The sequence below is a fragment of the Protopterus annectens genome, chromosome 2.part1 (assembly GCF_019279795.1).
Source record: "Protopterus annectens isolate FY-2018-M chromosome 2.part1, PAN1.0, whole genome shotgun sequence".
Taxonomy (NCBI): domain Eukaryota; kingdom Metazoa; phylum Chordata; order Ceratodontiformes; family Protopteridae; genus Protopterus; species Protopterus annectens.
Window position 1 is genome coordinate 259,874,039 of NC_056729.1, and position 27,727 is coordinate 259,901,765.

Genomic DNA, 27,727 nt, shown 5'->3' on the forward strand with positions numbered 1-27,727 from the left:
CCTAGAACAGTTAATGTAAGGGTACTCACCACAACCTCAGATGTTTGTGCTTCCATGCATGAATTGATTATGGCTACCCCTCTGATGCTCATCTTGGTGGGCAAGTGTGTTTTAATCCCACTTGCTTTTTGTCCACCCACTGTGGTAGGATATTAAGAGTTGAAGGGAATCAGTCTTTCTGTCCAGGATGACCCAGCATTGGCTACCCACTCCCACCCTCCTCCTGTGACTCTACCTGTGCCCTGAAACAGTGGTCGTGTATTTGGACATCTTGTCATGTGGTAGTCCTCACATAATTGTGCTTTTCTATATACTATTACCAATGCATTTTCCTGTACATGAAGGCAATACTGTAGTGGGTTTAATACAATATTTGTGTGTGTGTGTGTGTTAGAAGCCATAATTTGCAGATATTATTTTCCAGTGAGCTGTAGCTTACTGTCCCCTTATAATACTGACCATTTTTATACTCAGAATGTCAACTTAAATTGAGACCTGCTGTAGTACTGTTTATTTATTTATTGTGTAAGTGATGCCTAGTGTTTTTCCCTTGTTAAATGGTTACTGCAAGCAGAAACAGACTAAACCATAATATGATTAAAAAGTAAGACTCCTCTCTGACCCACTTATTCCAGACCCCTGTAGGCAATTTTAGCCTTTTCAACCTTCAGTTTTGTGATTAGATGTTGTAGGCACTGGCATCTTGCAATAGCCCTATCCAGATTACTGTGCAAGGGCTGTAGCTAATTTCCATTGTGGAATCTGATTGATTTCTACTGAAAAGTAGTAGTATAAATTACTTTTTTTGTTTCACTGTTATAACTGACAAATTTCTCTTAAATGATGGTGTGCACACAGAACCTGATCCTCCACTAGGCGACCTAGGCAGTTGCCTAGGGCCTCTGGCTGGGGCAGGTTGTCATAACTTTCAAGTTAAACAATTAAAAAAAAATAAATAAAATGATATTTCTTCTTTAAGAATGCAGTGTGTCCTTGCATACATTTTTAGTATGACATGTTTACAGACAGATTTAAACAGTGGAACTTCCTGCTGTTTTCACCCAGGATTTAAATACGGAGAACTTGGGCTGGGTGTTTCTGTCTGTCTGTATATGTGTAAAATGCCCTAGTTAGGGATGGCAGGCTAGATGATTAACTTTTTCAGGCTCAAACCCTGTACCTTGGTTACAGGAGACAAGAGCCTGAATCCTCTACACCATCTGTCAGACTGCCCACTTAGTCATCAGGGGCTGCATTTTTAAGGAATTATGAGTTTCAAGGGAAGAGTAGTTTACTGTTGCTCATGCTAAGTCTGTTTTCAACGTGAATCTGTTTTGTTTAGCAAATGGCCACCAGTGTTTGTGCTGTAGTATCTAAAAGCAGTGCTGGTAGCACAACAGGTAGCCTACCTTCCATTGGTGCAAAAGCGTTCTTCTCTCACATCATGTAAATGGATTGCTGATACTTCACTTCATTTTAAGGGGAGATTGGGGTGTTGCACTTCTGTGTGTATATCCTCCTTTGGATGAGATGCCTAGTAACTATGACCCTGTTGTTGGTTTGCCAGCCATTCCCTATTGCAGTATTACCACCTTAGCATTTTTTTTTATGTAACATACACATTTTTTTCTTTATGGGCAGTAGGCACTGAAATGTAAGGTTGTTTGCCAGCAGCACTCCCTTCATTAGTTACAGTTCTCCTTTTAATGTGAAATTATTCAGACGACTTTTACTTCTGCAGAGATTGTGTATATTGACTGATATTGGTGGATTGTGATGACAGATGCGGCTTTTTATGATTGAAATGTTCTGAAAATGGGTAGTTTTATTGTTATTGGTTCATATATTTTATTTCATTGCTTAATGGGAAAATATTCAGAACTACAGATTTAAAACACGTTATAATTTAATACAGTCAGGAAGGTGAATCAAAGAACACATGCATACAGAATAGTACATGGAAGGGGCCTATGGTTTGAAAACATCCCAAAGGTAAACTTATGCATTTTCTTTTAATGTGGGTTTCAATGTAGTTTCATTGAATATGAGTTTCAATGGCAGAGAAGTTTACTAATGTTCATACCAAGTCTGTTTTCATTGTCAGACTGTATTGTTTTGTTTAGCAAATGGCTTACCAGTGTTTGTGTTACAAAATTTGAAATAAAAGTTTTAAATTTAATCCAAATGTCTGTAATCATTGTAGATGTAAAGGAGAACATAGTATGTGCACTGAAAGGTTTGTACAAGTTTCAAAACTGAAAAATTAATTCTTCTTCTTCTTCTTTCGGCTTTTCCCGGTTAGGGGTCGCCACAGCGAATCACATGTCCGCTCATGTTTGGCAGTAGAGTTTTACCATGTCGAGTTGCCAGCCACCCGGTGCCCAACCTTCCACAGAAAGCACACACACGCACACACACCTAGGGCCAATTTCGAGTGTCCAATACACTTACAGCATGTCTTTGGGATGTGGGAAAGTTCATTAATGGTTGAAATTTTTGTTATTCAGTAATGCGGTACATAATAATTTGCTCTTAGTGTATATATGTGCCTGCATAATTCTATGTAGAACTGCACACTTGTGCAAGTTTACTAAGAGTTCATTCTTTCTAGGTCAAACTGTTTCATATGTCGTATATTACGTTCCTTATTTCCACAGTTGTGTCTTTAGTTAAACCATTTTACATAGCACCTTTATTTTAATACTGTTCATGTATATAGTATGTAATTCTTTCATGTATTTTATTTTCCTTTGCTGTCTTTTTAACATGTGTCGGCACTGTTAGATCCGTTTTTTTTCCTTTCTGGTTATCATAAAGTACTGTAAGTCCTCTGATATTGTTTCTGTACTGAATATGTCACACAGTTTCTTTTTACGTTCCCTCCTTGCAATTTTTTGTATTTTCCTTGGTCTCTTTTTCTGCCATTTCTGGTGCAACTTCAGTCTTTCTGTTGTCCATTTACCCATCCTAAGCATCAGTAACAGTCATTTGTTTATTTAAGTTATCATACACTTTATGAATTTTCCAGTTTTCACATAGTATTACATTTGCCTATGCATTTTTGACCAATAGTACTGCCTCTAGGATGTGCAGCTGGGAGGAAAGTATCACTGCACTGGACTTGAAACAAAGACATCAAAAACTGAAAAAAAAAAAATAAATAAAATTTTTACATGAAGGCTTTTGCCAGAAATGATCTTATCTGAGGTCACTGCATTTTAGAGTAATTCCCTATGAGAAGACCCAATGTCATCGTAGCTGCTTTTGGCCTAGTGCAGTTTTTAGTGTCATGTAAGTCAAATCACATCCTTTCATTCTTCCTCTCCCCATAACATTTAATTTTGATGTAATATGAATATTAATATTAATTTCTTTTTGATGTAATACACGTACTCCACACACTGTTTGACCATTTACTGCAGCTTGCACATGAAGATGTCACACCATACATATCACAAGCCACATTTGACACGGCTACCTTTTGACTACTCATGCAAACAAAACTTCACATTCTGCATGCTTTTGACCAATCATTTGCAAACTTCTCAAGCCCTAAACCACAGGCATAAATACAGTCATACACTCATGGCATTTGTTTTGCATAGGAACAAGCAGTTGACAGATTCCACATTTATCTGTAGACATCCATGCTCATGTTATGTAGGCACAACAAACTGTGTGCGTTTGTGTGTGTGTGCGTGTGTGTGTATGTGTGTGTGTGTGTATAAATATATATATATATATATATATATATATATATATATGTATATACACACACATACACATATCACACATGTAGTGGCCCAGTGTATTTAATCACTGAGACCCCAGTTTGGGTAAGTGGCACCCAAAGAGCTGGCTGTTGACCACCAAGACTACAGCAGTGAGAACTACATCCATTTTTGTACAGTTGTACAGATATCATCTGTGCTGCAGTGCAACATTAACTATACTACTTTGGTAATATTAAAATCACTTGTATAACAGAATAGAGTGCACACTGAGAGAAAAGGAAGAGCTTTATGTCAGTACCAGATGTGATGGTAAGACGGGCTTGCTGCATGCCATTTTGCAGCGGTATTTTACTTTGTAGTTTCAGTGTGTGTTTTTTTAATTACATTTCACTGTATCTGGCTAGTTGTTATGGCTTGGGGTGTAAAGCCATGACTGTAGCTCAAGTGACTCAAGTTTGATTAATGGCGTGTGCACTTCGCAAGGAGCATGGGTGTGACCATCCTGGAGGGGGGAAGTGTCAGAGATGGCTGCATGCCACCACAGGCCTTTGGAATAAAGTGGCATAATATGCAGTCTAGTAGATGAGTATGTGGTATAACAAACATGCCATATGGCATTATCCTACACTGAGCAAGTGTATTGTTATGTAAAAGACATATAGTGTCCCCTTAGGGTGATTTCCAAAATATTCTATTAACAGCAGTAGAGTTAGTTGTTGAAAACTCTGTGTGGCACCTTACTGACATACTGATAAGGTTTGTGGCATCTTACTGACATACAGATAAGGTTTGGGGCACCTTACTGACATACTGATAAGGTGTGGGGCACCTTACTGACATACTGATAAGGTTTGGGGCACCTTACTGACATACTGATAAGATGTGGGGCACCTTACTGACAAGGTTTGGGGCAACTTACTGACATACTGATAAGGTGTGGGGCACCTTACTGACATACTGATAAGGTGTGGGGCACCTTACTGACATACTGATAAGGTGTGGAGCACCTTACTGACATACCAATAAGGTTTTGGGCACCTTACTGACATACTGATAAGGTGTAGGGCACCTTACTGACATACTGATAAGGTTTGGGGCACCTTACTGACATATTGATGAGGTTTGGGGCACCGTACTGACATACTGATGAGGTTTGGGGCACCGTACTGACATACTGATAAGGTGTGGGGCACCTAAGGTGTGGGAACCTTACTGATATACTGATAAGGCATGGGGCACCTTACTGGCATACTGATAAGGCATGGGGCACCTTACTGGCATACTGATAAGGCGTGGGGCACCTTACTGACATACTGATAAGGTTTGGGGCACCTTACTGACATACTGATAAGGTGTGGGAAACCTTACTGACATACTGATACAGTTTGGGGCACCTTACTGACATACTGATAAGGTTTGGGGCACCTTACTGACATACTGTTAAGGTTTGGGACACTTTACTGACATACTGATACGGTTTGGGGCACCTTACTGACATACTGATACAGTGTGGGGCACCTTACTGACATACTGATAAGGTGTGGGGCACCTTACTGACATACTGATAAGGTGTGGGGCACCTTACTGACATACTGATAAGGTGTGGGGCACCTTATTGACATACTGATAAGGTTTGGGCACCTTACTGACATACTGATAAGGCATGGGGCACCTTACTGACATACTGATAAGGCGTGGGGCACCTTACTGACATACTGATAAGGCATGGGGCTCCTTACTGATATAGTGATAAGGTTTGGGGCACCGTACTTACAGACTGATAAGGTGTGGGGCACCTTACTGACATACTAATAAGGTGTGGGGCACCTTACTGACATACTAATAAGGTGTGGGGCACCTTACTGACATATTAATAACATGTGGGGCACCTTACTGACATAATCATAAGGTTTGGGGTACCGTACTGACATACTGATAAGGTTTGGGGCACATTACTGACATACTGATAAGGTTTGGACCACCGTACTGACATACTGATAAGGTGTGGGGCACCTTACTGATAAGGTTTGGGGCACCTTACTGACATGCTGATAAGGTTTGGGGCACCGTACTTACAGACTGATAAGGTTTGGGGCACGGTACTGACATACTGATAAGGTTTGAGGCACCTTACTAACATACTGATAAGGTGTGGGGCACCTTACTGACATACTAATAAGGTGTGGGGCACCTTACTGACATACTAATAACATGTGGGGCACCTTACTGACATAATCATAAGGTTTGGGGTACCGTACTGACATACTGATAAGGTTTGGGGCACATTACTGACATACTGATAAGGTTTGGACCACCGTACTGACATACTGATAAGGTGTGGGGAACCTTACTGACATACTGTTAAGGTGTGGGGCACCTTACTGACATACTGATAAGGTTTGGGGCACCTTACTCACATACTGATAAGGCGTGTAGGGCACCTTACTGACATACTGATATGGTTTGGGGCATAGTACTGACTTACTGATAAGATGTGGGGCACCTTACTGACATACTGATAAGGTTTTGGGCAGCTTACTGACATACAGTTTGGGGCACCTTACTGACATACTGATAAGGTGTGGGGCACCTTACTGACATACTGATATGATGTGGAGCACCTTTCTGACATACTGATAAGGCGTGTGGCACGTTACTGACATAATGATAAGGTTTTGGGCACCTTACTGACATACTGATAAGGTTTGGGGCACCTTACTGACATACTGATAAGGTTTGGACCACCGTACTGACATACTGATAAGGTGTGGGGAACCTTACTGACATACTGTTAAGGTGTGGGGCACCTTACTGACATACTGATAAGGTTTGGGGCACCTTACTCACATACTGATAAGGCGTGTAGGGCACCTTACTGACATACTGATATGGTTTGGGGCATAGTACTGACTTACTGATAAGATGTGGGGCACCTTACTGACATACTGATAAGGTTTTGGGCAGCTTACTGACATACAGTTTGGGGCATCTTACTGACATACTGATAAGGTGTGGGGCACCTTACTGACATACTGATATGATGTGGGGCACCTTTCTGACATACTGATAAGGCGTGTGGCACGTTACTGACATAATGATAAGGTTTTGGGCACCTTACTGACATACTGATAAGGTTTGGGGCACCTTACTGACATACTGATAAGGTGTGAGGCACCTTACTGACATACTGATAAGGTATGAGGCAGCTTACTGACATACTGATAATTCGTGGGGCACTTTACTGACATACTGATAAGGCGTTGGGCACCATACTGACATACTGATAAGGTGTGTGGCACCTTACTGACATACTGGTAATGGGTGGGGCACCTTACTGACCTACAGTTTGGGGCACCTTACTGACATACTGATATGGTGTGGGGCACCTTACTGACATACTGATAAGGCATGGGGGCATCTTACTGACATACTTATAAGGTGTGGGGCACCTTACTGACATACTGATGAGGTTTGGGACACCTTACTGACTACTGGTGAGGTGTGGGGCACCTTACTGCCATACTGGTAAGGTGTGGGGCATCTTACTGACGTACTGATAAGGTATGGGTCACCTTACTGACATACTGATAAGGCGTGGGGCACCTTACTGACATACTGATAAGGCGTGGGGCACCTTACTGACATACTGATAAGGCGTGGGGCACCTTACTCACATACTGATAAGATGTGGGGCATCTTACTCACATACTAAGGTTTGGGGCACCTTACTCACATACTGATAAGGTGTGGGGCACCTTACTGACATACTGATAAGGCGTGGGGCACCTTACTGTCATACTGATAAGGTTTGGGGCACTGTACTGACATACTAATAAGATGTGGGGTACTTTACTGACATACTGATAAGGTGTGGGGTACTTTATTGACATACTGATATGGTTTGGAGCACCTTACTAACATACCGATAAGGTTTGGGGCACCGTACTGACATACCGATAAGGTTTGGGGCACCGTACTGACATACTGATAAGGTTTAGGGGCACCGTACTGACATACTGATGAGGTTTAGGCCCTGAGTAGCCATTCATGCCAGCACACAGAGACTAATTGGCTGAGTGAGGTGAGGTGGTTGTGTGGAGATAAGTTATACAGCTAAGTTATACAGCTATATGTTAAAAATATGGAGTTACACTTGTACGTTTCCTTTTGAAAGGATAGCAGCTGAGGTGTTCAGGTAGTTATTGCAACTTTCTAAATCTATTACCCCAGGGGTATTTGCATGTTATGTACTCTACATATATTCTGTGAGTTGTGCAGAGTAAGTAGATAAGCTGCCTTTTTAAGCCAGTTGGTTTCTCTATGGAGTGCATTTTTTTCTAGCTTGTGGCTTTTTTCCAAAAGCTTAAATCTATAATTTTAATACTGTACTAAGTGTAGTGTTTGCTGTCATGTCACCAGCATTTTTTTCATTGAGTCATGATGTATTATGTTCTATATCACAATACAGGAAGAGCTCAGTTTAAGTTTTAAATGTTTATGAGCTGTGTGAGTTAAATGTTACTGAAGATGGCACTTCATATTTTCTGTTACTTATGGATGTTAATTGCTGTTCTCTACTTTGCTTATTACCTTCATGATTGCAGTTTTCAGAATGATCGTACAGACTTGAACATTAAAACACAGCATGCTACACGTCAGTATTTCAACCTCTGGTACTGTTGACAAAGATTGTCTAATCTTATACTTTTAGATGCAGTATTGTAGATGATTTTGCGATGTCTTTCTTTTTCATCTGGTAGTCTGTTCTATGTAACTTGAGGTATGATCAGGTCAGGGCACTTAGTCTTCTAACAACTGTTGCTTAATAAAGTCATTAAAAATGTCCCCCTCTGTTGCCCCTAACCAAGGGCCCACATGGCTTGTGTTACTATAGCAATAACCCACGCCTGGGTGTGGGTAATGCTGGATTTATCCATGGTTGGTGTATTTTGGTCAAGAGGGTGAAGCCCGAGTGGCCAAACAAAGACAACCGTGGGTAAATCCAGCATTACCCACACCCAGAAGTGGGTTATTGCTATTATACAATGACATTATTTAAGAAAAAAAATAATTATTTTTTTTTAAATAATGGCATTGTATAATGCCTCCTTGCTGCCCTTCCACAGCTGTCTGGTATTCTGCGACAGTTCTGATGTACTGCACATGCGTATGCTTACGCAGTACAACAGAGCTTTGGGCAAAAGCAACGGAGAAAGCAAGATCTCTGTTGCTTTTTACAAACTGTCTCGCTATGTTAAAGGAGTTTAACATAGCGAGACAGTTTTAAAAAAGCAACGGAGAATCTCCATTGCTTTTTTTAAAGCTGTCTCGCTATGCTAAACCCATTTAACATAGAGAGACAGTTTTGAAAAAAGCAACAAAGAAAGCAAGATCTCCGTTGCTTTTTACAAAGTGTCTCGCTATGTTTAAGGAGTTTAACATAGCGAGACAGCTTTAAAAAAAGTAACGGAGAAAGGAAGATCTCTGTTACTTTTTTAAAGCTGTTTCGCTATGTTAAACTCCTTTAACATAGTGAGACAGTGTCCAAACAGCAATGGAGATCTTGCGTTCTCTGTTGCTGTAAAAAAAAGAGTTATACTAATGGAAAATGTCCGGGCGACCGGACCTTTTTCCATTACCATAACTCTGATTTACAACGTGCACACTGTCCAATCAGAGTGCACGTTTTGGAATATTAATGGGGGGTCATTGTATAATGTATAATATCTTATTGCACAATTAAATCTTTATCAGTACAAAATTAAATTTTGCTTGTATTGTTTAGCATTATATGCAGTTCTGCACTGTCCTCAGTATGACTCCTGTAGTTAATGGCTACAATAGTATTTAAAGCTTTCATGAGTTTAAAAATAAAAATTGTGAGCAGATTTTGTTTTCCGTGTTAATGAAACAATTAAATATTATGTCCATAAAAAGAGCCTGCATATTTAAAATAAAGCACTAGTTGTAGATTACATCAAATTGCAAGTCTAATCAGCTGGTAGGGTGCCCTAAAGGCACACTTGCTGTCTGCCATCTTTGTGATATAGTATCTTGAAATCCTAATTGATGTACTCCCTCCAAGTATGCCACCTGATTTTCTTCAGTCATTATTGCCTGCAAATACTAACCAATTATTTATTTAATTTATTTATTTGCTGTTTTTCTGTGTGCTGATTGTCTCTTGTGTACACAATATACCATCGGTACAAGGTTCATATCATCATCATCTTCATCAGTAGTTGCAGCTACTTTTACAAGAAACTGCCTCATTAAGTATTCTGTCACACCCCAATTAATCTGGGGTGGAGGACGTGCACAGCACGCTCAGACATTTCCATCTGATGTGAGGGGAAGTGCTCTTGTATCATTTTACTGACCAAACCATATATATATATATCCATGCATTTTAATATCCACATTTTTCTTCCTTATTTACATAAACTATTAGTACATTTATTGATTGGTCATTGGATACTCCTTGCTTAGCTGGGGTTCAAGACAGGTGATCGAACATCAAGTGATGAAATCTCATAGTGTCACAGACATGTAGGTAAATGCAACTCCACGCACTCCTATTAAATGAACAGACTAGATTTGAGATATGCTATGAAAACATAAGATTACAATAGTAAAAAGTCAAAAATAAACAATAAAAATTTAGTTACAATTTCCTGTGGCTTGCAAAAGAAAAAAACTTGTAGAACAAATATAAAGGGTGTACAACATGCATTCAGTGAGGCTTTCACTGCCAATGCCTTTCTGTCTTTAATGTACTAATTTCCTTGTACAACCATGGAGTAAGTGCTGTAAGAAGTGCAGCATAAAATTTAGCAGCATACACCTTGTTTCATTGCACATGCACATTTGATTAAGCAGCCCTCAGTGAAACTTTCTGATAAACACAGATTCAACAGCCTGACCATCACTACATTTAATTGCTCCTGTGAGTTGTTCTTATTCTGTTTTAGTTTTATGATTTTTCTTCTCTGTGGGTTTTCTCTGTTCCAGTTCCTGCTACTTTGTGACTCCTTTATCCACATTGTACTTGGTAATGTCTAATCTCTGTTTTTACTGTAGTTTGAATCCCAGTGTAGTGAATTGCCATTACTGGGGTCTTGGCAGTTTTAAGAACCTGTTAAGCTACTACTTCATAATTTCTTTAGTAAATAAACAGTCAAGCAAAAAAAATCTGTGGCCATGCCAAATAGGGCTGTCCACAGTTATTTTGTATGTGGTAATATCAGGATTTTTGCTGCATTCATTTTTAGCAGTAAATCAGTTTATATCTGAGTTGCCACAATTTTTGTGATATTGCCATTGTATGAGAAGATTATTGTTCTTTGTTATGACATCTATCGCTCTCTATATTTATGTGTATATTGTACAGTTTTACTATATATTTTACAGTTTTAGTATGTTGTCTTTTGCTTGCTGCGTCTATCACTGTCATACCTTGTATTATGAATGCTTAGTTTTGATTCAGCTTGCTCAAAGTAATTAAGTTTGGTCTTGTAAATTACTCTTTGTATTTTTCTATTATTTGTATTATTTTTGGAGCTTTTCTGCTCAGGTCACTGCTGAAAAAGGGCTTTTTGCCCAGTTGGAAGTAAATCAATTAAATAAATAAATAGCCTTCATTTACTGTGTCTAGAATAAGCATAGCACTAGTGATTTTTTAGTTTTGTTAGAATTTCATAATTACTGCTGTCAGGTGAAGTGGAAAGGTTCTTCAGATGTTCATAGTGAAATAAGGATGCATCTGCTAAGAATGTGCACCATCCAGTTACTGCTGCTGTATACCTAGCTGCAAAATGTATTGTGTTTGTGTGTCTGTGTTCATTACCCAGATAAAATAAACTTGTCAAGTTTAGGCCTTTCATAGCCAAGATATGATAATGGAGGATTTAGAGATTCACATTTAATAGATTGTACAAAGCACAGCGAAATAATAATGCATACAGCATTAGCAGTGCAGCATCAGTACACAAGAAAGTAGAGCAATCGTTTGTAATTAGGGTATGACTCTTGGTATTTTTATCTAATTGAACTTTTCAGAACAGTTACTTAGTGCTGCAGTTACCGAAAACACCCCCATCTTCTTTGAGAGCCACTGAAATAGTTTAGAGAGCATTTTGGTCAAATGTTTCAGATTGCGCATCTCCAGGAAATCAAATCCATGTAAAATTTTAAGGAAGTAATTGCCACATCATCTGTATTTGAGGCAAATTCTTTTTTAGCTGAGTGAAGTTACATAACTGTTTTAGATGCACGAAGGGCTCTGTAACATCATTAATGCCAGTAAACTTACACATGGTGGATAGTTTTTTCTGAAAGTGATAAAAAGTTAATACAGTCAAGTAGGGGCTGTTTCATTAGTAGCTTTCATTGGAATGGTAGTGGTGCTTTCTTAATTTTGACGGAAGTTGAAATGAGCCCATGAATTCAGTTAAGTAGTAATGTGAGCAAGATCTTCAGAGGATGATGAAACTGAAATGGGAAGGCACCTTTGCTAATGGCCATCCAAAGTTTAGGACAGGAAAGATAATGTTAACTTAAATGGATGCAGATGTCCTTTTCTATATTAATATGTAGCCAGATGGTATAATTGTTAAAGAAAATGGAGCGGCCATGTCATAGTTGTAAGTGTATTTATGTAAGGACACTGCCAGAGGCTTCACTGTTCAAACTGTATCCTTCAAGATTAGAGATCTGTTTTGATCTCGGGCAGTGCTGCACATCATGCTCTTCCTGTTCTGTTTTGATCTCGGGCAGTGCTGCACATCATGCTCTTCCTGTTCTGTTTTGATCTCGGGCAGTGCTGCACATCATGCTCTTCCTGTTCTGTTTTGATCTCGGACAGTGCTGCACATCATGTGCTTGCTTTTCTGTTTTGATCTCTGGCAGTGCTGCACATCATGTGCTTGCTGTTCTGTTTTGATCTCGGGCAGTGCTGCACATCATGCTCTTCCTGTTCTGTTTTGATCTCGGACAGTGCTGCACATCATGTGCTTGCTGTTCTGTTTTGATCTCTGGCAGTGCTGCACATCATGTGCTTGCTGTTCTGTTTTGATCTCGGGCAGTGCTACACATCATGTGCTTGCTGTTCTGCTTTGATCTCTGGCAGTGCTGCACATCATGTGCTTGCTGTTCTGTTTTGATCTTGGGCAGTGCTACACATCATGCTCTTCCTGTTCTGTTTTGATCTTGGGCAGTGCTACACATCATGCTCTTCCTGTTCTGCTTTGATCTTGGGCAGTGCTACACATCATGCTCTTCCTGTTCTGTTTTGATCTCTGGCAGTGCTACACATCATGTGCTTGCTGTTCTGTTTTGATCTTGGGCAGTGCTACACATCATGCTCTTCCTGTTCTGCTTTGATCTTAGGCAGTGCTACACATCATGCTCTTCCTGTTCTGTTTTGATCTCGGGCAGTGCTACACATCATGCTCTTCCTGTTCTGTTTTGATCTTGGGCAGTGCTACACATCATGCTCTTCCTGTTCTGTTTTGATCTCTGGCAATGCAACATATCATGCTCTTCCTGTTCTGTTTTGATCTCGGGCAGTGCTACACATCATGTGCTTGCTGTTCTGGATTCATATTCCTGAATTTTTTCTTGTTGAATCAAATGCACACACAAGCAGATTCTTGATTATTATTGCTAATGTGATGACGTCAGAAAAAGCCATTTGCAATGATCAGGTCATCAGTGTAGAGGAATGAGGTAGTTGATCATTATTGAAGAGAAGGGCTAGTGTAGGTCTTTGGTAATATCCAAACTGACTTCAGCATCCCGGGAGATAGGTGTTCCTTTTTGTTTCTGAAGTGGCGCTTAAAACAGAGTGTGCTGCTAAACCAGTCATTATGTCTTCCAGCTAGACCGGATGTGACTAGTGGAGTAAGTACATGAGAGAGTATACTTAAGCCAAGAGTTTCTTGCCAGATCGACAAAATATATCACTGGGTTAAAGTGATATAACAATTTGTGTGCCACTATGTTGTGGTCAGGCCTGCAGCCATTTTACTAAATGGCAAGTATGCCATGTTTGAGGAAAGAATCATTAGAGTTGCCACCTTCTCAAATGCCCAGTGTGGTACATTTCTTTATGGAAATGTAAGATTTTGCAGGGCAAATCATGCACACAACCAATGCAAAGGATTAGACTTCACTTTTTGCCAAAGTAAAAGCTCACGCTTGTAACATTTCAGTTGTTTGTAGTGTTTCATATAATAATGTGTTTCAAGTAAAAAAAAGTATTTTATGCAGCTACTACTGGAAACATAGAAGTTTTTTTTTCTGCAGGGCACAACTTCCAAAATAGGGACTACATTGCATGAAGGGGGGCAAGAGTTAACCCTAAAGTTTATGCACTTGAAATGATGCAGTCTTCTTTAGGAATTGATGACAAGATGAGGAAAAAGCAGCAAGTCATTTGTCACCATCCCCATTGGGCTGTGGTAACCTTTCACTTTTTTTTTTTTTTTTTTACATCACTGCTAGCAGCAGAAGCCTTGTTTCTCTGAAAAGGATTAGAGACGTACTCTTCTCACCTGCCCAGGGGTTTGTTCCTTTTTCTTTTTGTCTGCTTTTTCCTCCAAGCATAGGAGCTTCATATCACCAAACTCAGAAATCTGGCCAGCAGCGAGCTGAGGAACATGATGACTTGACTTTACCCCTACCATAGTTATTGTTTGAGGCCACAGGGCATATCAATGCTACTTTGACAGAAACTTTGAATTTCCCACCTCTGCTGATAGTACCTACATTTTTTGTGGACTTACCTTTAGTGGCTAAGGTGTTCACCTTATAGGCACAAGATGGAGGGTTTGATTCTCAGGTGGGATAATTGGCTGAGCTTGGAATGATCCACAAGGACAGTTAGCCTGGTACTAATTTATGAACTTCTTGTCCCAGAGACTTCCTATACCCATTCATGTCAAGCAAAGCTCCTCATTTGGCCATCTTTAAGAAAAATCTTGATGACTGGATGGGAAATAGAAAATTCACCCCGGGGATCACTTCTGCGGCACTGCTCAACAGGGGCACAGGAAAATAATTTTCTTGGGTGGCGAAAACTAGGAAACCTTTTTGGCTAGGCTTATATAGGCCCCAGGGCCGATTATGTCATTGCTTAGGTGCTGATGGTGATACGACTGCATATTTACTCCAATGTTTGGGCTTTTTTTCTGATGCCAGCTGTTTGTAGTCACTGTGCACAAGGCATTCTGGCTAAAGAATCTGGCGTGCAGTACTGACACACTTCAGTAGAGATGGCAATCATGTCACCTGCTGTCCAAGAATTCATATGGTGCACTTATATAGCAAGTATTCCAGTAATTCTGTGGGGCCTGCTATTTTTATGGTCATTAAGTACTTGGATAAGAAATTGTGTAATGTTTTGTCATTGCGAGATTTCAGTTTGTTATTTATCGTGTGCGTCTAGTAGCTTTATCATTCCTGACTTTATATTTCATAAGGATTATGATAGAGACTATGGTTGATGTTAGATTACTTTGTTATTATATTAAGGTTGAAAATGCAGTTGATATTGGATTGCTTTGTTACTGGATTAGGATAGAGACTGCAGTTGATGTTGGATTACTTTGATGTTGGATTAAGATAGAAACAGCAGGTGATGTTGGATTACTGTGTTACTGCTTTGCAACTCTATGACACAATGATTCTTCAAAGTTGTCTCCCTTTACCACCAGAATGAATACTTGGAAAGTTATTTTAGATCTTCGGTCATAATTTTGCAGGAAAATCATAATTCAGTTCACTTTTGCTGTATCCTAGGATTAGCATAGATGAGTTTTGAAGATGTACTGATGGCAAGGTTTGCAAGCCTTTAGTTATTCACATCATAATAGTGTCCAGATAGTAGTTTTAGTGTCATGAGATTATACTTTAGAGTTTCTGGTGTCAGGGTTTCTGTAACAAAGGCATTGTTGATATCATGTAACGTAGTGCCTCCCAAATTATAAATTTAGAGTGTTTGTTTTCTGTCTGGTTTGCTAATTTTCGATAATTCTTGAAAATGTAATCTGTAAAATGTATTTTACCTGCAGATTCTGCAGAAGCACTTTGTTGAAGCTAGTGAGGAAGAACAAAACTGCAATATTATAACTTTATTTCACTCTTCTATGACTGCTTTCAGTTTGCATTCCTTCTGTGTGTGTTGACCGATAGTATGAATCTACTAATCTGTTTTATGACTTTTTGCCTTAGTTCATGGTAGTGTGTGACCTGAAAGTCTGAGATTTTGCAAGTCTTGTTGTATCAGTTTCTGAAGTATCAAGCAGAATCCTTGCGTCAGCAGGGAGGTGAATTTTTGGAAGAGTAGGGTGCATTGTTCTAGGTTAGAATTCCACATTCTGAAGTTTTTCTACAAAACAAAAACTGAGTGTGTTGGATTACTGATACAGTATGCAAGTTGCCATAGTGACATGGGAGCCAATGTTAATCTGGAGTCATCCCATTTACCCTGCTGATGTGGAATAGGAGGAGCCGTGGAGATGGCAAGGGCAGTACTTACCAGAATTCATCCAGTTAACCATCGTTTTGTATAAACCACTGATAACTGGTGTTCATTTTTGTCGGTTTGCAGCATGATAAACAGACTAATAAAACTAATCATGCTTTCCTTATTTTTGCTAACGTTTCTGTGCTAGTTATGCATTTTTTTGTATGAACAGAAGTTGAGCATGAAGACAACTAGTTGGTTTTACAGTGTTCTTTATTTCTAACATTGGCCCGCTGCCATTGCTTTTAGATGTTTTGCTTTTTGGTGTGTACCCTAGGCATTGTCAATGCCGATGTGAGGTCAGTCATTCACAATTGTAGATAATGGATGGATCAGTAAATACACTGTTACTCAAACCATTGCCTAACTCCTTAGGCAAGTAAATATTTAACTCTTGGAACAGACATAAGCTATGTAATGAAACCAGGTGCTGTGCTCTTTCTGACCTTTCACTCTGTCACTAAACTTGCTTTAATACATCCTTATGTGCATAACATTATTTCATTTTATTTTCATTTTTTTCTTTAAAGTCTTTTCATCCATTTTCTTTACTTTTGTGTATCTAATTTTGTCTCTTCTTCTGTTTTTTTCAGAGTTTGGTTATTTAAGCATTGCATTTCCTTTGGTGTTGTCAGACATTTCTTTGTTTCTTTCTCATTCTTCAAACCCTCCACTGATATCTCTCTCTCTGTTTGTTTCTGGATTTTCATAAGAAGACCAGCTTATATTTGGCCAGAAGAAAGGTACTAAATCAGTTGTTAAAAAAAAAAATCCATCCTCAGTTTTAACATTGTGCATTTCACATACCTGTCTTTTAAGTGCATATGCTCAGATTGAAACCTTGAACTGTGTTGATCAGGACCATACTGGGATTTGAATTTGCTGATGGCGTTAGGCAGTGTTGGGACCAATAAATGCTGTGACATTCTGGTTGTAGACTGGAAGCCCTAGTGCAAAAGTAAACTGTAAAACTGCATAATGTGTTAATGTATAGCTGCTGTTAATCCTGTGTAAACCCCCAATTAAAACTTGTATTAATTGCTTGTTTCAAGTGACATCCATCATAGTTTTTGTATTGGGCAAAAAATAGTATTCTAAAGAAGCATTGCAGTTTAGATTACAACAGCAGTTGCAATATTGCCTCCAGAGCTGTGGTATACTTAGAATTTAGGAATTTGTTATATGTAGAAAGCACATTGCACATTTTGTGAAGATAACTTGTATAAACAAGATAAAAGTAATGGTTAACTTGGAAAATGTTTGGTACTATGTGCACATGTTCTGTGTGGAAAGGTATTGTGAAGTCAAATTTCAGCTGCATTTTAGTTGGCGTCCTTTGAAAACTGCACGATGTCATAGGTAAAAGAGGCCAAAATGTCTGTAATGAGTATTAGAATGCCCCCAAATATTTTAATTAAAAAGAAACATTTGCACTAACAGTGTCACAACGTAAGCAGCATGCACAACTTACTTTAACATTTTGTGAAGATGTTAAACAACAAACCTTTACTGTTGCTGTTCTATAAAAAGCATGGTATTTGCAGCAAAGACAATTTTTCATTCTGAGTCTTAAAATTTTTATTTGTTTAAATGTTTCTGGGTTCCATGTGATTTGACAGCAATACATTCCATTAACATCTTTGGAGAAACACTCCTATCAGTATGGGCAAGTAATTTTGGCAGTGCTCTAGAGCATTAGGGTTACCAAATTATAACATTTACCTTTGAACTTCTAGGTGCTCTCATGAACTGTACCATAATTTATTCTACATTTGGTTGCTGTAACCTATATCTGTAGGTCAGACTTTGCACAGAAATGTTCAGATTTCTATTCTAACATTTAGCTTATAACAGCTGTAGGCTTACATGTGCACTGTTTTTAAGATGCATAGTTAAATATGTATGCTGATTAATGGGAAAATGTGTTAAATATGTTGACAATTAAGGATGCCACATATATAGTAAAAAAAAACATTTGCAGTTGCTAGGGATGAGATTTGTAAAGAGTGAGTCCTTTTAGCTTGTTTCTGTAATTAGAATTCCAAATTATGTCAGTGAATCTACACAATTGCCAAAAGTCTGTTTCCATACTGAAACTTAACTGTGTATCACTGTAATTCTATAAAGTCAGACTTTGTAGGTGCAGTGAGTTTACAACAAAAAAAATGTTCATGGTGATTACTGAAAGAGCAATTGAATTGGTCTCTGTTTGTGGTGGTACTTTTTGTTTTAGTTTCTTGGTCTGTGAAGTACTAAATGACATAGTTCAGCCTTGCTTTTGACCACAGATTTTTTTTAAAACTACTTTGTTAAATGTTTTCCATTGTAAACAGTGACATGGATACACATGCAAAATATAAAATAAAACAAACCACAGCAAAACATTTTTCATTTCCACACATTATAGACTATATGTTTCTTTTTGACAATTGTCAATCACTCCAGCATGACATAAATTCCTCTGTTTCAGCCTTCTTCTGAACAGTATTCTGCATGGATTGTCCCGACAAACTCAGTTTATTTCTATGCTGTTTGCTCCTTCCCTTTTCTAAAGAACCCATACCCATTTGTTAATTTCCTTCACAGCATTTACTGCTTCAGTTACAGTTGATTTAGGTAGTGATTTCCATTTTCTAGTGACTGTTTTTTGACAGCTAATAGCATTAAACTTAGTAAGGCCTTACTATGTCTGGACAATTTAGATTTAGTATTCCATCTTAAAAGAATCATTTCCTTAGTTACAACCATGGGGTCCCACAGCATTTCTGACAAAATTCTTTGTAGGGGATTTTTAAAATCTGCCAACTTATTACATTCCCAAAAAATGTTGCTATTTAAGTCTTGCATTGTCTATCTGCATTAGAATCCGCGGTGGTGGTGCTGCGGTAGCGTTGTCGCCTCACAGTAAGAAGCTGTCCGATTCGATTCTCAGCTAGAGCGTCTTCTGCATGGAGACATCATGAATGGACGTACCTTCGTTAAAGGTTGTGCGTCAGGGCTGGTTACTCGGCATGTAAAAATCAACTACCAATCATTAGCGGACCGGAGTTCCGCTGTGGCGACCCCTAACCAGGAAAAGCCGAAAGACACAACATTGTGTATCTGCATTAGAAGAAATTATCTGACGCCTGTTTGGGGAATAAACGTAATTGTGTAAACACTTCCAAGCAAAAATCCTAAACCTTCTGGACTTTGTTGCATATTTGAGAACCATACATTTGTCCTCTGTTGTTCTTTTGTGTACTGTCTTTTAAAATTCTCTCTTCCCAATTTTGTTTTCTAACCTCTTCTAATTCTTATGATAATCAAGCAGTATTTTATATGCTGTGCTAATTATCTTTTTTAAGAGCAACTTCTGTTCAAATAAAACATGTACCAGAGCTAGCCTTTCAATTAGCACTTCCTCATCCCTTTTTCTTTTCCTGTACTGTATCAATCACTGGTAAAGAAAGCAGCCTCTAACCTTCAGTCCAATCTTCTAATTGGCCTCAACCCACTCTGTTATCTTTCCCTCTCCAGCTATTTGCTCTCCGTACTTTAGTTCCTGTACTAAGTTCCAGCACCTTCTTTCTTACATTCTGCCCCCCTACTTGAATTCATCCCTTTTGTTAAAAATCTCCTTTCTCTGTTGCCATGTTGGCTTAGTTCTTAGAATGCTTTCTGCCACTTTACAGTTGTAATGTTTCTCCCAGTTTAATTTCTCCAAGTATTTTGGGGTTCTACTGCCATGATGGTATGAGCCCCATCTTTAAGTCAGGATAAGTTTAGAATTCGTAAAATTAATATTGTTTCAGTCTTTGATGTTAGCCAAGACTGCTTTTTTTTCAGCACATGCAATGTGCCCAGAATTACCTCCTCCAATAGTTTATATGGGGTTGTATGTATTGGTAGCATATCTAAGTATGACTGTAAATTATTTTGTATTAGACCCATTGCTCTTACTACTGTTGGAACTCCCTGGGTGTCTTTTTTCCACATTGCTCTCATTTCTGCCTGCAAATCCTGGTATTTGACTTTCTGTCTCTCTGTAGGTAAGGATTTAAAGTAATTATGTACATGTTGCAGTTTCAGTGATCAATGCTACTTTTGTCTTTTTTTTTTCTGTGGACTATATCTGATTTTCTCACATCTGTTTTTTGAACTGCTGGTAATGGGTGATCCCATGTGAAGTACGCTTCACTCTCTGTAATGCTTTGTGGTTCATATTTCTAGTGCTTCTCAGTTACTTCTGTAATGTAGTGTTTGCACAATCCCAAATGTGACAGTCTTGCCACATTATTGTACCTTTCAATGTACAGGCCCCCTGCCATGAGTGTGTCACACCCAGCAACAAGATGTGCAACTGTTTCCAGTTCTTATTTACAGGACCTGCATTTGTCTGTCAGTGTTGTTTTGTAAACCAGCATATACTTAGTCCACTGTCTTGGACTGCCATTATTAATCTTTTCAGCTTTTGGTGTCATTTCACCTCTTCTTAAGCATTCCTGCGTCATATCATCGTCAACATGAGGTTGTTCCAGATCATCACTGTACATGCCACTATATTTATGAATTTTCCAATTTTCTTTCCTTCTCATCTGATCTTTTTCCATATATGCTTTCTTTTTTTCTTCTTTTTTTGACATATTCAATTGCTGTCTGATTTTTGTCTGCCTCTGGTTTGATTTTTATTCCTACTTGATACCAAATTGTTTCTGCTAAGCCAAACAAAGATGTCATCTTGCCTTCTCATGTTTTAAAAGTTTCACTATATTTGGATCTTATGAGGACAGCGGATATGTATGCAGTCCTACATTTGCTGCTCTATACATGTAATCAACTTCGCCAAGGGCCATACCTCCTTCAGACAAAAGATTATATAATCTTGGTAATTGTGTCATTTGATAAGCATGAAGCATTTTTCTTGTTTTAATGTCCAATGGTTCTAATACTTTTTGAGGCCAGTAAGTTGTAACCAGGAAAGCAAATTTTGTTTATAGGCTAGACTTTTTTCCTAGATGTCAAGGCAGTTTTCAATATTAGTTTTAAGCTTCTGAAGTATTTCTTAATGAGATTTATTCTAATTTAACATTTTATTATTGATTCTTCATCTGTTCCCAAATATTTATGAACTCCCTCCTGCTCAGTTTCCTTTACATTACACTCCTGTTCCAGGTTGATATTTTCTTGGTGCTGCAGCTTTCCTATTTTAAATGTTGCTTTGCATATTTATGAAGACAGAATGTCATGCTTATATCATCTGAGAAAGTTTTAACCATTTGTAGTTGTACTTTCAAACTCCTTATCTAATGAACTCTACTGTTTTAAGTCATCCACAAAAAGCAGATGAGAAATCTTTAAACAAGGGTTCAGGACAAGTTAAAGCAGCATTGACAAAGAATCACCCTTTGAATTTTTATCCCCGAGATAATTTGCCATTTTGTCATGATTCAGCTGCAGAGTGGTTTGCTTCTGTTTCATGGTCATTATAATATAATTGACCAATGTAGGCTGTATCTTGTACATCTGTGAACATTAATTTGTTCATGAGTGTGGATGTGGGATGCTTTTTAAAAGCTTTTTTGTAATCTGTCCATCCCATACTTGAATTCTTTCCCCCTTTTGCAACTGCCTGTTATGGCTTTATTTAGCAATAAATGATCCTTTGTTCCATATGACTTTCATTTGTTACCTTTTTGTTCTATTTGCCATAAGTGAGATTTTTCTAAATTGCGATAATGTCTGTCTGCATCAGTTCCAGTATATAATTTGTATTTTGGCAGAAGACGAATAATTGATGTGTAGTTCTTATGCTGGCTTGCACTTTCATTCTTAAGGAGGAATATCATTTTTCATAATGTTAACCAGGTTGGTGTTTGTTTAGGATGCACATATGAATAGTTGTTACTAAAGGTTAAATATTTTTGCAAAGATGCTATTACCTTTAGCCAGAAGTTAGGTACTGCATATAGGCCTGGGCTTTTCCATTTTGGAGCCTTTGTTAATTTTGTCTCAATATGTATAACTGTTAATTCATCACATTTCATATCATCTACATTAGAACTTTACTGTTTATTTTAATTCTTCTGTCCATTTAGCATCTTTATTTTGTTCAACAAGATCTCCATAAATACTTCTCCAAGATGTGCCTATTTCATCTTTTTGGTGGTGTCTTCCCCCTTGAGCCTGGCCTAACCCTGTTGTAGTAATGTTTCCATGTCTTGAGGAATCTTCACTGCCTTTTGTTCACAGTCTTGGTACCAGTGCATACACTAAGAATGGGCACTTTTTTTATCATAGGACCTGTGCACCCAGTTGTCATTTTTTTAACCTACCTTTCGATGTGATACATAAAATACAGTCTACATCTTAGGTTCATCTTGGTAAGAGTTTTGTGAAAACAGGGTCCACCAGATGTAATTACTCATCAAGACTTGAGGATGAATTCAGTTCAAACAATACTACTCTCGTTTTCTTCCTGATTTCATCTCTCCTTTTGGGCATAATGTTCCATATAGTGGTAGTTATTTTCCTTAAGGACTTGCATCCAAAATCCTCCTCCCTCCTTACTTCTCAACCTCACTCCCCTCATTTCATCATTGTCTCCTTCTAGCTTGATTTATAGCCTTCTACTTGTGTCATGTATTGAGCTTTAACTGTATAGCTCCAAAGTATCCCTTCAAATCAGATAATTCTAAACCACCTTGTTCTTTGTGGCAAGTCAGTTTATTCATCTTACCTCTTGCTCTATTCCAGTCCCACATAAATTATTTCAACTATTTATTAAGTATGATCCACAACTTCTAACTCTGATTGATGAAACAAAAATATACCTGACCTGTAAGTAAAACTTAACGGACTAAAACATTATCAGTTTGTATCTCATTATCTATATCCATATTCAAGAGCTTCTACCACTTTATTTTTGTATTATCTTTTGTTTAGTCTGTTTCCACATGGCCTTAGCTGCCATAATAGAATCATTTTTAAGCCATACACCTAAATACTTTATATTATCATGTTCCCATAATTGAGTACGACTGAACTAATGTACATACATAGCTTACTAATATAACTTTTATGTTCTCTTTATTTTATATCCTGAAAAAAAAACTTGAGACTGTCTCAATGTTCCGTAACAGCAAGATGTCCTTTTCTAGATTTATCAAGTGCAAAATATCATCATCTGTGAATAAAACTAACTTTTCCTGATTACCATACCAGTTGCATCCCTGAATTTGAGAGTCCCTTATGTTCTTGGCAAGTGACTCTAAATGTAAAGCAAATAAAAAAGAGGAAAGAGGACATCCCTGCCTGGTTTCTCTGCTCAAAACATAACTTGCTGGAGAAGAAACTTAATTAACTCTATTTTATCAGGATAATGCAAATGCTACCATTGCCCTGTTAATAAAATCCTACCTGACTCTTATCGAATGCCTTCTGTGCATCACAACCAGCCTACAATAGGAGTGTTTTATAACACTCTTCTTCCCTCTGGATCATCACTGTTGTCAAATGTTTGCCTCCCTCTCAACAAAACCACATTGATTCATGTTTATCAATTTTGGCATCACCATTGCCCTTCTTTAGCTGGTAGAAACATAAATACTTTATAATCATGATTTAAGATCAAAGTGGGTTTATATGAAGCTGAGTCTGTCTTTCTTCCAAGATGCTGTTACTTCAACCCATTTAAAATATTGTTAAACAAAACCTTGCAGATCTTTATCACTTTATTTCCTCTCATTTTCCAAATTTCTAGAGGAATATCTGTTCATGGAGAAAACTTTCTTAATTGATCAATTGTACATCACTATTTTATCCCATCTCTTATTATCTCAGCTATTATAACTGTTGGGCCTTGTCTGCCATCAAACTTTCCATAATTAAATCTTCCATAAATCTTTCCATATGTGCCTTTTCTTGGTTTCTACATTCCACTGCTTTATACCAATTTTCATAAAATGTTTAAAATATCTCTGTCTCAGTAGGATCTGTTATTTTTCTTCTGATAAGCTCCCTAAATATGTCAACATTTTCTACTTTTTGTTGCCAAAGTTGTTGTGCTCTGAAGTTATCAAAATAGTTGATTAACAGCAATCTTTCTAAACGTATGCACATTATCCAAATACTCCATTTTTCCAATTAACACTTTGCAGATGTTCATCATGCATACAGCTGCAGTCATAACAGATGGGTTATCCTGCCGTCAGGCGGGTCCTCGGCCGGCTGAATTCCAAAGTCTAGGTCCAGCGTCGGTTGTCGTCGCTTCTTCCCTGACGTCAGTGCGGCAGGGGTATAAAAGAGGCAGCCGACGCCATTTTCTTTAGTCTTTCTTGCCACGCGGTGCCCGAAGCAGAAGCAGTTCGCAAGTGCCGGTCGGCCAGCTCCTGAGATTTACGAAAGTATTTCAGCCGAAGTCTTCTTGAAAGCTAAGTACCCCGTTGGGGAAACTTTTCTTGCCTCAGACCGATGTCAGACAAAGTTAATAATTGCATTTCATGTGGGAAGCAAATACCGCATAAGGATTTCCACTCTTTCTGTATACCTTGCTTAGGCCCAGACCACGACGTCTCGGCCTGCCATTTTTGTGCTAGATTCAATAAGCGCACTATTAAGCGTTGGGCAAATTTAATTATATTATGTTGTCGAATACTCCGACTCCAGTTTTGAGCAAAAAACGCAAAGATAAGGACCGACATACGAGGTCCGCACCACCTACTGAAACCAGGCTAAGGCCGACTACCGGTTCTCCGGTACTCAGCGAGGTGCCTACACAGCCCCTGAGTACCGATGACAATGCATTACCGGTGTCTTCAGTACCCGAGGTCGCAGGCTCCTCGGCCCCCATTCCTACTACAGATCCCGACGCCACTCCTGGCAGGGAAACTCAGAATTTAGACAGGCCTGCCATTTCTCAAGGGGTCTTCAGGCCTTCCTCCTTCTCTATTAAAGCCTTCACTAAATCTAAAGCAGCCATGAAAACCAAAAAACAGGTTCCTCAGACCCCCTCTCAAGGCACCATGCCTAAAAAACAGATGCTTAAAATGGCTGAGGATTTGATTACTCTTATCAGGGGTTCTCAACCCCCCTCTGACAAAAGGCCCAGATTAGAGGAAGACTACCCTTCCTCAGATCAAGCTTCTGTTACCTTAGAACTATCTGAGGACCAGGATTATGCCTATTCTCCATTCGAAGACTCTGATGCAGAGAAGTCTATTCCCTCGGTCTCCCCCCTGAGGACTTCTCTTTTGGGGAAACCCTGCATACATTGAGGGAACACTTTCACTGGGAAGGCCAAGATTACTCAGATTCCAAGAAAAGGCTCAGGGAATTTCTTCTGCTCCCCCAGCATAGGCCTCTGGCTATCCCCCCTGTTTTAGATATATTGGATGATGTGTACACAGAAGCCAGCCTTAATCCTGATTCTTTGCCTCCAGCTCCTGTAAAACCAGACGGGTATTACCGGGTTCCTGATTCTCACCAGTTCCTATATAAAAGCCATACTGCTGACCCAGAAACAATTTCACAGGGTCCCAAGGGAATTAAGGCCTCTACTGCTAAAAATCCATTACCTTCAGAGAGAGATTCCAGAGCTTTAGAAAGGTGGGGGAAAAAGGTCTACACCTTGGCCACTTTAACCATGAGGGCATTAAACTGTCAGTTCCATATGTTAAAGTATCAACAGTTTTTGATATCTCAGCTGAAAAGCAAGATGACACAACCAGATTTAAAAGAGTTGCAGGATTTGTTGCATGGTGCAGAGCAAGTGGGTAAACATACCTTGCAGTGTGGTTTTGATGCTTTAGAGGCCTCATGTAGAGCTGCTGTTACTGGGTCTGTTATACGTAGGCATGCTTGGCTCAAAGAGCAACCCTTACCAGATCATGTCAAAGCTAAATTATTAGATGCACCTCTTCAAAAAGATGTATTGTTTGGTGTTAAAGCTGAGGAGGTGCTAAAGAAAATGGAGGAAAAAGCGAAATCAATGCAAACAGTGAAAGATTTCCTGCAGGTACAGCCTCCACGTTTCAGCAGAAACTGGCCTTCAAAAAATTGGTCCTTTCCAGCCACGGACAGACCTCAAAGGGGCAGATACAGGCGCCCAAGGGGCAGAGGGCAACCTCAAGGATCCTTCAGAGCCAGACTGTGGCAAGCACCAACCCCAAAAGGTGGAGAAGATAGATCACAGTCTTTTAGAAAACAGACACAATGACTTTCCCCTATACCTGCCAAGCAAAGCTTTAATGGCAGCACCTTTGGGCGGAAAATTGACATTATTCTCAAAAAATTGGCATATTGATGCAAAAGACAAATGGATTCTGGACATTATAGACAGAGGCTACAGGTTCCACTTTCACGCCCTTCCAAAAATGAGAGGCATGCCAAACCTGCTACAAAATCAAAGGGCAGAGGCACAAAAACAAGTTTCAGCTCTCATGGACATGAAAACAATTCAAGAGGTACCTGCAAAAGAACAAGGTCAAGGGTTTTATTCCAGACTATTCCTGGTACCGAGGAAAGACAAAGATTGGAGACCTATCTTAGACCTATCCATCCTAAACACATATCTACAGGTGCTAAAATTCAAGATGCTCACATTACAGCAGCTTCTTCCCATGCTGGGCAAGGAGTCTTGGCTGGTAACATTGGACCTCAAGGAGGCATACCTGCATGTCCCTATCAGACAAGATTGCAGAAGATACCTCAGATTTCTTGCAGGTTCAAACCATTACCAATTCTCTGCATTGCCCTTTGGCTTATCTACTGCGCCCAGAGTGTTTACGAAATGCCTGGCATCAGTAATCGCCTTCTGCAGACTACAAGGGATACAAATCTACCCATATCTGGACGACTGCCTGATCCAAGCGGACAGCAAGGCCATACTACTGCAGCGCCTGGCGTTTGTAATAAAACTGTTGAACTTCCTGGGATACACAGTCAACAAAAAGAAATCAAAACTAATACCCTCTCAACAAATAATTTTCCTGGGTGCCAGCTTGGATACAACCACCCAGATGGCCTACCTCACGCCAGACAAGCAAGGGCAACTGTCTCAATACTTCAGAAAAATGGCAGCTTGCACCAGGCTAACTGCAAGGAAAATCCTGCAGGCTCTGGGATTCTGGGATTCATGGCATCTTACATCCTACTAATCCCATGTGCAAAGCTGCATATGAGGAAACTTCAATGGTACCTGAAAAACTTATGGTCTCAACACAGCCACAGCTTGGAAACAATTATCCCACTCATTCCATGCCTTCAAAAGGAATTTTTGTGGTGGACTCAAGCTTGCCAAAGAAACACAGGCCTTCCTTTCTGTGTACCTCAAGCAACTCAAATCATCACAACAGACGCCTCAGACTACGCCTGGGGAGCACACATGACAGATCAGTGCATTCAGGGAAAATGGACCGGAAAAGAGAAGCACCTTCACATCAACCAAAAGGAAATGCTAGCCGTGCAAAAGGCTATTATGACCTTCAAA

The 27,727-nt window shown here is 39.1% G+C and overlaps 1 protein-coding gene across 6 annotated transcripts in view; it reads left to right on the forward strand.

The window, feature by feature from the left end:
* Positions 1 to 27,727, forward strand: part of PPP3CA (protein phosphatase 3 catalytic subunit alpha) — a 2,125,362-nt gene that overhangs the window by 1,970,157 nt on the left and 127,478 nt on the right. For 3 of the 6 annotated variants that reach the window (XM_044062110.1, XM_044062111.1, XM_044062114.1), the window contains exon 11: positions 16,974 to 17,003. The exons of the other annotated variants lie outside the window; for them this stretch is intronic. In XM_044062110.1, coding sequence (XP_043918045.1) covers positions 16,974 to 17,003 — 30 coding nt within the window. The remainder of the gene's footprint in view (positions 1 to 16,973; positions 17,004 to 27,727) is intronic. 6 annotated transcript variants of the gene reach the window in all.